This window comes from Salvelinus sp. IW2-2015, linkage group LG4q.1:29 (assembly GCF_002910315.2).
Source record: "Salvelinus sp. IW2-2015 linkage group LG4q.1:29, ASM291031v2, whole genome shotgun sequence".
Classification (NCBI taxonomy): domain Eukaryota; kingdom Metazoa; phylum Chordata; class Actinopteri; order Salmoniformes; family Salmonidae; genus Salvelinus; species Salvelinus sp. IW2-2015.
This window is the reverse complement of record NC_036842.1, coordinates 37250594-37263677: the sequence shown is the minus strand read 5'-3', so window position 1 is coordinate 37263677 and position 13084 is coordinate 37250594. Positions and strand designations below refer to the sequence as shown.

The 13084-nt window shown below is 44.4% G+C and overlaps 1 protein-coding gene across 1 annotated transcript in view; it reads right to left on the bottom strand.

Annotated features, from left to right (window-relative positions):
* Positions 1–13084, bottom strand: part of map3k1 (mitogen-activated protein kinase kinase kinase 1, E3 ubiquitin protein ligase) — a 67283-nt gene that overhangs the window by 24640 nt on the left and 29559 nt on the right. The window contains 5 exon segments of the mRNA XM_070442898.1: positions 323–474; positions 921–1037; positions 3209–3409; positions 3633–3851; positions 5154–5304. Coding sequence (XP_070298999.1) covers positions 323–474; positions 921–1037; positions 3209–3409; positions 3633–3851; positions 5154–5304 — 840 coding nt within the window.

The following is a 13084-nucleotide window of genomic DNA, read 5'->3' as shown; positions in this document are numbered from 1 at the left end:
TGTGTGTGTGTGTATGTATGTGTACGGTTGAAGTCGGAAGTTTACATACACTTTAGCCAAATACATTTAAACTCAGTTTTTCTATAAATATAAATAACAGCCAGGGCAGAAAGGGAAAGAGACATTTGTGTTAAACCAAGCTGGACCAATGTGTTAAACCAATGCTTGACCCTCGTTCACATCAAAATCAAAAATTTGACACCACTTTTGTTTATACAACTTGGTGGTATTCAAGGGCCTTCTGGCATAATATGTTTTACAATACAACATCTGTACTCTGTGTGCGTGTGTGCGCGTGTGCGCGTGTGTGCGTGCACACTACCTGCTGTCGTTGCTSGAGGCGCCAGAGTTGCTGGACGGACAGGACGTGTGGGGGTTGGACATGCGCGACACAAACTTCTGAATGGTGTTGCGCGACGGCGCCTTGATGCGCGAGCTGCGGCGATTGTGGTACTTCTGGAACAAGCTCTCCACCTGGAGACAATGCCACAGTTAGCCGTCGTAGGGAGACATTTGCCCTAGACGCTGATCTTGGGTCAGATTGGCATTTTCTCTACTAGTGGTTAAGTWTCTACATATTCAAGTGCATATCTTAACGTGCATTCAAGACGGTGCAAGTCATTGAAAGTTATCCTAAACATAGACATATTCTAGCTTTGAAGTTTCTTTGGAAATTGGTCATTACAAAATGGGTTTAGCTAATCATGTATGCCCTTGTCAAACTATTGTTTCGACCTGAAGCATACTGTGCTGGTACGGATATCCCCATTTTCACATTGTCCTGTCCAGCACGTTTTCAGCAACTATGTTGGATCCTTAAACAGGCCAGCACGGTACAGCTCAGTTCTCAGCTCAATAGGGAGAAAGGGAAATTACACAGATTGGTTACAGGGCATGTCGGTTGGTTGCTGAAAGGTTACCTCAAAGTTTTTGAGGGTTTTCCTCCAGAGCAGGGGGTCTGAGGGCTCCAGCTGGAAGACACGGAGCATGACGAAGAGGACGTGGATACAGAACGCCCCTCGGCCACAGCTACAGGTCTACAGTGAATGGAGAGGATAGCAGACCGAGGGGTTACTCACATGTGTGTGTATATACATACCAACACCGCACTCACAAACACACGCGCAGGCACACACASATGGCCATAAATGGTCACWCAGACAGATACAGACCTGCTGATCCATCTGTCCCAAATGRTACCCTAATTCCCCCACGTTGGACAACRCTCTGGTCAAAAGTAGTGCCATTTGGGACGCAAGCCTTTAGTAAGAGGAAGCTCTAAATCGCACCATCGCTACAGTAGCAAATGGCTGGGTAATCACTACATTAGCGATGGAGTGATTACCCAGCCATTTACTAACGATAAATCGCTCCAGTAGTAAACGGCTGGGTAATCACTCCATCGCTACAGTAGCAAATGGCTGGGTAATCACTACATTAGTAAATGGCTGGGTAATCACTACATTAGCGATGGAGTGATTACCCAGCCATTTATAACGATAAATCGTCCAGTAGTAAACGGCTGGGTAATCACTACATCGTTACAGTAGTAAATGGCTGGGTATCACTCATCGTTACATGTAGTAAATGGCTGGGTATCCTCCAGTAGTAAATGGCTGGTAATCGCTCCAGTATAAATGGCTGGGTAATCTCCCCAGTAGTAAATGGCTGGGTAATTCTCCAGTAGTAAATGGCTGGGTAAATCTGCTCAGTAGTAAATGGCTGGGTTCACTCCATCTTACAGTAGTAATGGCTGGGTAATCACTCCATCGTTACAGTAGTAAATGGCTGGGTAATCACTCCATCGTTACAGTAGTAAATGGCTGGGTAATCATCCATCTTACAGTAGTAAATGGCTGGGTAATCACTCATCGTAAGTAGTAAATGGCTGGGTAATATCACTCCAGTAGTAAATGGCTGGGTAATCACTCCATCGCTCCAGTAGCAAATGGCTGGGTAATCGCTACAGTAGTAAATGGCTGGGTAATCTACAGTAGTAAACTGGCACTGGTCAGTACAAAAGCCTGCAGATGTACAATGGGCTGTGGTAAAACAAAAAGAGCCTGGCAATGTACAAGTGAAGCAACTTATTAAAGTAACTGTCCAGTGTTTCCAGATTTCTATGAAATATGACCTATAATTACTTACAATACGAGTGAAATGKTTTTCCTTCCCAAAAAAATGGTAATTAAGTACTGTATGTTAAAAAGCAACAGAATAGTGTGGGCACATATTGGTCATAAAARATATTAATGCGAGTAGAGCGCTGATTKGTCAGCTCATCCTCCTTTAGACCRCGGATTGGCCAGCTCATCCTCTTCAGGAGTATGACATCATACTCTGAGAAAATAGAAAGCGTTCTTGTTGAGATACAAGTTTGAGGTGTGGTTTTTGAACAGTTTTTTTCTTAGTACAACTACATATGGGGATATTATTTTTGATGATATATAGTATTAYATCGTTTTGACAATATTGCTATATTTTTTTGGTGCTAGTCTCCTCAGGACTGTAGGGGGAGAAAATCGAATCGCAATAAAATCACAGTATCAAATTGCAACATATCGGCACCTAAGTATCATGACAATATCATATCGTGAGGTCCCTGGCATTTCCCAGCCCTATTATTACTTCAATGTATGTTTTGGCCACAAATACAAGTATAGGATGAGTCAACAACATTATTTGGGTATAAGTTAACAGAATACAAACTTTTAAAAGTGAGATTTTCAAATGGACARTTACTCTAACCCCATTGCTGTAAACTCAATTTGGTAAAAGCTGGAGCCGTTGTTGCAGCCAAGCCTCAATCTAGCCTGCCAGTTGGAATCTCACAAACTTGCATCAGTTTAATCAATTCCCAATCGACCCCAAGTCTAGACACTTGTATATGTTTGAAATGTCTGTATCGACATAATAGCTGATAACACCCATCTAATCCTTTTAATATTTACACAAGTACAGAGGGTAGAGGGAGTCGATTTGAAAATTAGTCTTGATTCTGTTTAAATCTTCATTGGTCTGAGTGGACGGTCCCGTGTAGCTCAGTTGGTAGAGCATGGCGCTTGCAACGCCAGGGTTGTGGGTTCATTCCCCACGGGGGGACCAGGATGAATATGTATGAACTTTCCAATTTGTAAGTCGCTCTGGATAAGAGCGTCTGCTAAATGACTTAAATGTAAAATGTAAATGGACTTCCAGCACTTCCTACCTGTGGACCAATGAACACCCTGTATTTGTTGTCGGGGCTGTCTCCTCCAATCAGAAAGGAGTTGGGGCCTATCTGCTGCAGTAGGTAGAGGCGAGCCCTCATGACCTTGTTGACACGGCGACTGGTCTCCTCAGGACTGTAGGGGGAGAAGCCGTCTGGGGAGGGCGCCCGGCGAGGGGGCGTCACCCTGCCACTCTGAAACTAYACAACAACATCAGATTAAGACAGCCTTAGAACAATAGTTACATGGGTATATTATACTGTCACTAAATAGTCACTTTGGACTTTATATTGCTATGATACTTTATACAGTTCTTTAAACCCCAAGTGAAGAGGCTTGATATCTAATCAATGTTATATTATCATCAACATGTTTTTATGTCTGTGCATTGTGTGTGTGCTACGTCTGTGTGTGGYTAATCACCGGCACGGGTGAGGCCCTCTTCCTGCGCACCCCGGGGGACTCAGGCTTCCCACCGGCCCTGCCAGAGGAAGAGGAGGAGGAAGAGGGGGGTCCGGGGGAGGGGCTGCGGCGGCCTCTGCTCTGCTGGGGGGAGGAGCTGGTGGGTGCGTCGGCTCCGGCCTCTGCCGCTTTACAGCCCGCCTCGCTCCCGTCCGGTCGCAGGGGGACGGGCTTCACCACCTGAGGGAGAGAAGGACAGGCGGTTAATATGTGGTTGGGGTAGGCCAAATGAGGCCTAAATGACAGTAGAGTCCCTTTACAGTGGAACGTTCAGACAGACATTTGTTTGAGTTTGAGTTTATTTTTATTTTTACAGGGRCAGTGCACAYTAATCAACGTTTCAGTAAAAGTGCCGGTTTTAGCCAGCCGGCTAATTTTCAACCGCAGTCCCTGGGCAGGTTATTAAAAACAATTACAATATAGACAATAGCAACATAGAACAAGCAAGACATAGCAACATAGGACAAGCAAGACATAGCAACATAGGACAAGCAAGACGTAGCATACAGACAGAGCAACATAGAACAAAAAGCAGCAAGACAAAATTCATAAAAGCAACAAAGTGTTTCCACACCTTACAAGTTACAGACAACAGACATGGAAAGCGGCAACACACAGCTAGGGACCATGTTCACAAATCTGATTGACCTTTAGCCATGTCTTCAAGCATTTTGTGAAAGTGTGATATGTGGTGCAGTTATGTGTGTCTGATGGCAGTGTATTCCAGAYATGGGAAGCTCTCACAGAGAATGCAGATTTACTAAAGGTGYTTTTCCTTAGGGGAACTATACAGTCACCTCTCATGGCAGACCTTGTGGATCTGCTGCCATATGTCTGGGTTTTCTGTTATGTAGAACAAACATGCTTCTCTGACATGTAGAACAAGGAATAATGTCAGCTCTATCCATGGCATTTCTATCTGCGACGTTGGTCAACTGAACACGGGTCTGTAGATCTGGTGGAAGCATTGACATTTCCACGCAGCCAATCGGAAGGCATGATGTAGCTATATTACCATAATACATATATCCATCTAATCCTCTCAGAAGACTGTCAAGACTAGAGGTCAGGGGGCTAGAGGTCAGGGGGCTAGAGGTCAGGGGGCTAGAGGTCAGGGGGCTAGAGATCAGCATCTGTGTCTGCTGTGAAAGACTAGGTGCAACGTAATGGTGCAACGCCCAGGGTTGGGCATGTCCAATTCTGCTAGATTTGAGTCATGAAAACAAACTTTATTTCAAAGCATTAACAGTATCAAATCAGTCTTTAGAGTAGTGAATATTTAAGAGTTGCTTGGATCTATAAATGTTAAGCGTGGCACAGTAAGCTAAGTACACACACACACGTGTGGTGTTCTCTCTCTCTGTGTGTGTGTGTGTGTGTGTGTGTGTGTGTGTGTATAGACCTACATGTTTATACAGTATTATAGCCGTGTGTGCATGCGTTTGTTTCTGTGTCCATGTGTGTCAGGCTGCAGTAGCTCACCACCGGGCCCCTCCTGCTACGTCTCTCCAGCCACTCGTGCTTCCAGGTGGGCATGCAGGTGGCCTTGAGCTTCTCCCGGATCATCCGCTCCTCGGGCCGGTCCTCCATCTTTTGCAGACCCCGCAGGGTATCCTTACTCTCCATGTCGCGACTACAGAGAAACCGCAGAGGGGGCGGAGTTAGACAATGGCAACTGCTTGGCATCTGACCGCAAGGCACTACAGAGGGTAGTGCTTACGGCTCAGTACATCACTGGGGCTAAGCTACCTGACATCCAGGATCTCTATACCAGGCGATTTCTGAGGAAGCTGTGGCATATCAACAGGCTGATTAAACAGCATGATCATTACACAGGTRCACCTTGTGCTGGGGACAATAAAAGGCCACTTTAAAATGTGCAACACATTGCCACAGATGTCTCAAGTTGAGGGAGCGTGCAATTGGCATGCAGGAATGTCCACCAAAGCTGTTGCCAGAGAATTTAATGTTAATTTCTCTACCATAAGCTGCCTCCAACATCGTTTTAGAGAATTTAGCACTAAGTCCAACCGGCCTCACAACTGCTGACCATGTGTAACCATGCCAGCCCAGGACCTCCACATTCGGCTTCTTCACCTGCGGGATTGTCTGGGGGGGGGGGGGGGCTGAGGAGTATGTGTCTGTGGTAAGCCCTTTTGTGGGTAAAATTCTGATTGGCTGGGCCTGGCTCCCCAGTGGGTGGGCATGCCTGCACCCCTGCCTACTCATGTGAAATACATAGATTAGGGCCTAATGAATTTATTTAAATTGATCATTATATGAACTTTAAGTAAAATCTTAGAAATTGTTGAATTTATATTTGTGTTCAGTATATGTACATATCTACCCTCAAGTACCCCTGCACAGACGACTCGGAACTGGTAACMCGTGTACAGGGCCTGAAACTTTTTTGGTTCACCATGATTGTTGCMATAATTACACCAAAAACATATATATTTTTTAAACAGATGAGCATGCTTTGTAATGTTTCTCAAACAAATGTATTACTAGTAAAAAGTGGTATATTGCTAAATGTTTACATTTGAACCAAAATATTACAGAGACAAATGTTCAGCTACCCCCTTTAAGGGCGGGAGGTTACCGTGGCAACGAGGGCGCTAGCTGCTCTAGTTSTTAGTGACACAGAATCTGACTAGTAGCCGGTGCCTTCACTAGCAGTTGAAGCAAAAATCAAACATTGAAAAACAACCTAGCTTGTGAACAAGACAATGTAAATAGTCAAGACACAGAAGGGCAAAGTCTCACTTTAGTAGACTTGCTGTGCGTCGCGGGATGGATAGATATATAAGTCCTAGTTCTTTGTGTGATTAGCTACAAGCTATGAAACAAAACGACAGAAACACTTTGAAAACAGCTCATACTTGGCTGGTGGCRTGTGTTCATTTTAGACTCTGCCATATAGCCAAGTTACTCATTGTGTATTTATTCCTCATTTTATTATTTTTCTATTATTTCTCTGCATTGTTCGGAAGGGCCCATAAGTAAGCATTTCACTGTTTGTCTACAACTGTAGATGTGATTGCCAATACCCAGCAAACTAGAAACATTCCCAGAACATTATCCAAGATTCCCATGATGTTCTAGTTAGGGTTCTCTTACAATAGGTTGATAAAGATTTTATTAACAACGTTCTCTGAATGTTTATGTTCTAACATTCACTAAAATGTTGTGCACAACATTATAAAAACCACCACAGAACATTCCCCAAAAGTTCTCATTGGGTTTCCAGGTAATGTAATAACAATGTACCAGTAATGTTTTCCCAGCAAACCTTTCTGKGAAAGTTCCCAGAACATTATTTAGGTCACGGCAAATGTTCTCATAACACACATTCCTGGTGATGATTAAAGAATGTTTGTATAAAACATTTGCCTAATGTTGCAAAAATGTTCCTATAAAACATTTAAAAAAGGTTCCCAGGATGTTTCATTAGGTTGTGGGACCAGTCTGGTGAGAACATTTTGGGGACATGACAAAAGATACACTACCGGTCAAACGTTTTAGAACACCTACTCAGTCAAGGGTTTTTCTTAATTTTTTCTACATTGTAATAGTGAAGACATCAAAACCATGAAATAACACATATGGAATCATGTAGTAACCAAAAAAGTGTTAAACAAATCCAAATGTATTTTATATTTGAGATTCTTCAAAGTAGCCACCCTTTGACTTGCTTGCAGCTTYGCACACTCTTGGCATTCTCTCAACAAGCTTCATGAGGTAGTCACCTGGAATGCATTTCAATTAACAGGTGTGCCTTCTTAAAAGTTAATTTGTGGAATTTCTTTCCTTCTTAATGCGGTTGAAGCGCAGATTAGTTTGTTGTACAAGGTAGGGGTGGTATACAGAAGATGGCCTTACTTGGTAAAAGACCAAGTCCATATTATGGCAAGAACAGATCAAACGACAGCCATCATTACTTTAAGACATGAAGGTCAGTAAATACGGAACATTAAGACCTTTGAAAGTTTCTTCAAGTGCAGTCGCAAATACCATCCAAGTGCTATGATGAAACTGGCTCTCATGAGGATCGCCACAGGAATGGAAGACCCAGAGTTACCTCTGCTGCAGACGATGAGTTCATTAGAGTTACCAGCCTCAGAAATTGCAGCCCAAATAAATGCTTATTTGTCACGACGCGCCTGAATACAACTTACAGTGAGATACTTACTACAGGCTCTAACCAACAGTGCAAAAAGGTATTAGTGAACAATAGGTAAGTAAAGAAATAAAAACACAGTAAAAAGCAGTGAAAATAACAGTAGCGAGGGAATATACAGGCACCGGTTAGTCGGGCTGATTGAGGTAGTATGTACATGTAGATGTGGTTAAAGTGACTATGCATATATGATAGACAGAGAGTAGCAGTAGCGTAAAAGAGAGGTTGGCGAGTGGTGGGTGGCGGGACACAATGCAAATAGCCCGGTTAGCCAATGTGCGGGGGCACTGGTTGGTCGGGCCAATTGAGGTAGTATTTACATGAATGTATAATTAAAAGTGACTATGCATATATGATAACAGAGAGTAGCAGCAGCATAAAGAGGGGTTGGGGAGGGGGGGCACACAATGCAAATAGTCCAGGTAGCCATTTGATTACCTGTTCAGGAGTCTTATGGCTGGGAAAAACTGTTGAGAAGCCTTTTTGTCCTAGACTTGGCACTCCGGTACCGCTGGCATGCGGCAGTAGAGAGAACAGTCTATGACGGGGTGGCTGGGTCTTTGACAATTTTTAGGGCCTTCCTCTGACACCGCCTGGTGTAGAGGTCCTGAATGGCAGGCAGTTTAGCCCCGTAATGTACTGGCCGTACGCACTACCCTCTGTAGTGCCTGCGGTCGAGGCCGAGCAATTGCGTAACCAGGCAGTGATGCATCAGTCAGGGATGCTTCGTATGTTGCAGGCTGTAGAACCTTGCAGTGAATTTCTTTAGGACCTGCAATCTTTAGTTTCCTGAGGGGGAATAGGCTTTGTCGTGCCCTCTTCACGACTGTCTTGGTGTGTTTGGACCATTCTAGTTTGTTGGTGATGTGGACACCAAGGAACTTGAAGCTCAACCTGCTCCACTACAGCCTCGTAGATGAGAATGGGGGCGTGCTCGGTCCTCCTTTTCCTGTAGTCCACAATCATCTCCTTAGTCTTGGTTACGTTGAGGTTGTTATTCTGGCACCACCCGGCCAGGTCTCTGACCTCCTCCCTATAGGCTGTCTCGTCGTTGATCAGGCTGCATCGAGCGTGCTCACTGTTGTGTCGTCTGCAAACTTAATGATGGTGTTGGAGTCATGCCTGGCCATGCAGTCATGAGTATACTGGGAGTACAGGAGGGGACTGAGCACGCACCCCTGGGGGGCTCCAGTGTTGAGGATCAGCGTGGCAGATGTGTTGCTACCTACACTCACCACCTGGGTGCGGCCCGTCAGGAAGTCCAGGATCCTTAGCTTAGTGATGAGCTGAGGGTACTATGGTGTTGAACGCTGAGCTGTAGTCAATGAATAGCATTCTCACRTAGGTGTTCCTTTTGTCAATGTGGGAAAGGTCAGAGTGGAGTGCAATAGAGAATGCATCATCTGTGGATMTGTTTGGACGGTATGCAAATTGGACTGGGTCTAGGGTTTCTGGGGTAATGGTGTTGATGTGAGCCAATACCAGCCTTTCAAAGCACTTCATGGCTACAGACGTGAGTGCTACGGGTATGTTAGTCATTTAGGCAGGTTGCCTTCGTGTTCTTGGGCAYAGGGACTATGGTGGTCTGCTTGAAACATGTTGGTATTACAGACTCAATCRGGGACATGTTGAAAATGTCAGTGAAGACACCTGCCGGTTGGTCAGCACATGCCCGGAGCACACGTCCTGGTAATCCGTCTGGCCCCGCAGCCTTGTGAATGTTGACCTGTTTAAAGGTCTTACTCACGTCGGCTAAGGAAAGCATGATCACAGTCGTCTGGAACAGCTGATGCTCTCATGCATGCCTCAGTGTTGCTTTCCTCGAAGCGAGCATAGAAGTGATTTAGCTCTTCTGGTAGGCTCTTGTCACTGGGCAGCTCGCGGCTGTGCTTCCCTTTGTAGTCTGTAAAAGTTTGCAAGCCCTGCCACATAAGACAAGCGTCGGAGCCGGTGTAGTACAATTCAGTCTTTGCMCTGTATTGACGCTTTGCCTGTTTGATGGTTCGTCACAAGGCATAGCAGGATTTCTTATAAGTTTCCGGTTWGAGTCCCGCACCTTGAAAGCGGCAGCAGTGCGAATGTTGCCTGTAATCCATGGCTTCTGGTTGGGGTATGTACGTACAGTCACTGTGGAGACGACGTCCTCGATGCAGTTATTGATAAAGCCAGTGACTGATGTGGTGTACTCCTCAATGCCATCGGAAGAATCCCGGAACATGTTCCAGTCTGCGATAGCAAAACAGTCCTATAGTTTAGCATCTGCTTCACCTGATCACTTTTTTTATAGACCGAGTCACTGGTGCTTCCTGCTTTAATTTTTTCTTGTAAGCAGGAATCAGGAGGTTAGAATTGTAGTCGGATTTACCAAATGGAGGGCGAGGGAGAGTTTTCTATGCGTCTCTGTGTGGAGTACAGGTGAGCTAGAATTTTTTTCCCTCTAATTACACATTTAACATGTTGATASAAATTAGGTAGAACTGATTTAAGTTWCCCTGCATGAAAGTCTCCGGCCACTAGGAGCGCCACCTCTGGGTGAGTGGTTTCCTGTTTGCTTATACAGCTAACTGACTGCGGTCTTAGTGCCAGTGATGCATCTGTGGTGGTAAATAAACAGCCACGAAAAGTATAGCTGAAAACTTTCTAGGCAAATAGTGTGGTCTGCATTTTATCACAAGATACTCTACTTCAGGCGGGCAAAATATAGAGACTTCCTTAGATTTCGTGCACCAGCTGTTTACAAATATGCACAGACCGCCCCCCCTCGTCTTACCGGAGTGTGCTGTTCTATCTTGCCGGTGCAGCGTGTATCCCGCTAGCTGAATATCCATGTCATCATTCAGCCACGATTCCGTGAAACATAGGATATTACAGTTTTTGATGTTCCTTTGGTAGGATATTCGTGATCGCACCTCGTCTAATTTATTGTCCAGTGATCGCACGTTGGCGAGTAATATTGACGGTAACGGCAGCTTTCCCACTCGCCTTCTGCGTATCCTTATGAGGCACCCCGCTCTGTGTCCTCTGTACCTGCGTCTCTTCCTCTTGCAAATAACTGGGATGTCGGCCTTGTCGGTGTTCGGAGAATGTCCTATGCTTCATACTTGAAGAAAAAATCTGAGTCTAATCCGAGGTGAGTGAACACTGTCCTGATATCCAGAAGCTCTTTTTTGCCGTAAGATACAGCACAATTGGTTGGGCACCCGTAAAACTGCTGCCATTTCTTCCGGCGTCATTTTACCTCAGACACATCTCAACAACAACTGTTCAGAGGAGAACAGGCCTTCATGGTCGAATTGCTGCAAAGCAACCACTACTAAAAGGACACCAATAAGAAGAAGAGACTTGCTCGAGCAATGGACATTAGACCGATGGAAATCTGTCCTTTGGGCTGATGAGTCCAAATTGGAGATTTTTGGATCCAACTGCTGTGTCTTTGTGAGACGTGATGTGGGTGAAGGGATGATCTCTGCATGTGCATTTCCCACTGTGAAGCATGGAGGGGGAGGTGTTATGKTGTGGGGGTGCTTTGCTGGTGACACTGTCGTGATTTATTTAGAATTCAAGGCACACTTAACCAGCATGRMTACCACAGAATTCTGCAGCGAATACGCCATCCCATCTGGTTTGCGCTTAGTGGGACGCTCATTTGTTTTCAACAGGACAATGACCCAACACACCTCCAGGCTGTGTAAGGGCTATTTGACCAAGAAGGAGAGTGATGAGTGCTGCAACAGATTACCTGGCCTCCACAATCACCCGACAACCCAATTGAGATGGTTTGGKRTGAGTCGGGCCACAGAGAAGGAAAAGTAGCCAATAAGTGCTCAGCATATGTGGGAACCCCTTCAAGATGGTTGGGAAAGCATTCCAGGTGAAGCTGGTATAGAGAATGCCAAGAGTGTGCAAAACTGTCATCARGTCAAAGGGTGGCTATTTGAAGAATCTCAAATATATTTTGATTTGTTTAACACTTTTTTGGTTACTACATGATTCCATATGTGTTATTTCATAGTTTTGAGGTCTTTACTATTATTCTACAACATAGAAAATAGTAAAAATAAAAGAACAACTCTTGAATGAGTAGGTGTTCTAAAACATTTCACCAGTAGGGTATGTTCCCAAAATACAAAAACTGTCCAGTTCTGCAGATGAGGGAGACAGAGAGTGCAAAAAACATTCACCTGATGTTCCAAGAAAGTTCCCAGAACACATTSTCTGTTCTTTAAAAAGCTCCCAGAACATTTCATTCAGTTGTGGTAACATTGTGGGGAAATGACAAGTGATACTGCATGTTCCCAAAACACAGAAAATGTCCAGTTGTGCTGACATTTAGATAATGTTTGTATCAGGATGCACAAAATATTCCTTTGATGTTGGCAAATTTTTTAGCAAACAGGCCTTTTCTAATTCCGCAGAATATGTACGTGAAGTCGGAGTTTAGCAATACACTTAAGTTGGAGTCAATATAAAACTACGTTATTTTCAACGTACTCCACAAATTTCTGTTAACAAAACTATAGTTTTGGCAAGTCTTTTAAGACATCTATTTGTCGGCATGACACAAGTAATATTTCCAACAATTGTTTACAGAGAAATTATTTCACTTAGTTAACATACACTAAGTTGACCTGTGCCTTTAACAGCTTGGAAAATTCCAGAAAATGATGTCATGGCTTAGTAAGCTTCTGATAGGCTAATTGACATCAATTTGAGTGCAATTGGAGGTGTACAAACCTGTGGCTGCATTTCCAACGGCGTACCTTCAAACTCCAGTGCCTCTTTGCTTGACATTATGGGAAAATCAAACAAAGAAATCAAGTCCAAGACCTCGAAAAAATGTGAGAGTAACCTCCACAAGTCTGGTTCATCCTCGTTGGGAGGTAATTTGCTCAAGATTGGCTGGTGTGAAGGTACCGATACGCTCGTTCCCATTTCTGTACAAAAATAGTACGCAAGTATAGACACGATCGATACGATGAGTATGGTACCGTACGCAGCCATCATAACCGGCTCAGGAAAGGAGACGCGTTCTTGTCTTTATAGATAACGTACTTTGTGCGAAAAGTGCAAAAATCAATCCTCAGAACAACAGCAAAGGACCTGTGAAGAATCGCTGGGGGAAAGCACGGTCAAAAGTCTCTAACATCCACAGTAACACGAGACCGTATATCGACATAACCTGAAAGGGCGCGTCGGAAGGAAGAAGCCAACATGCTCTCCAAAGACCGCCAGG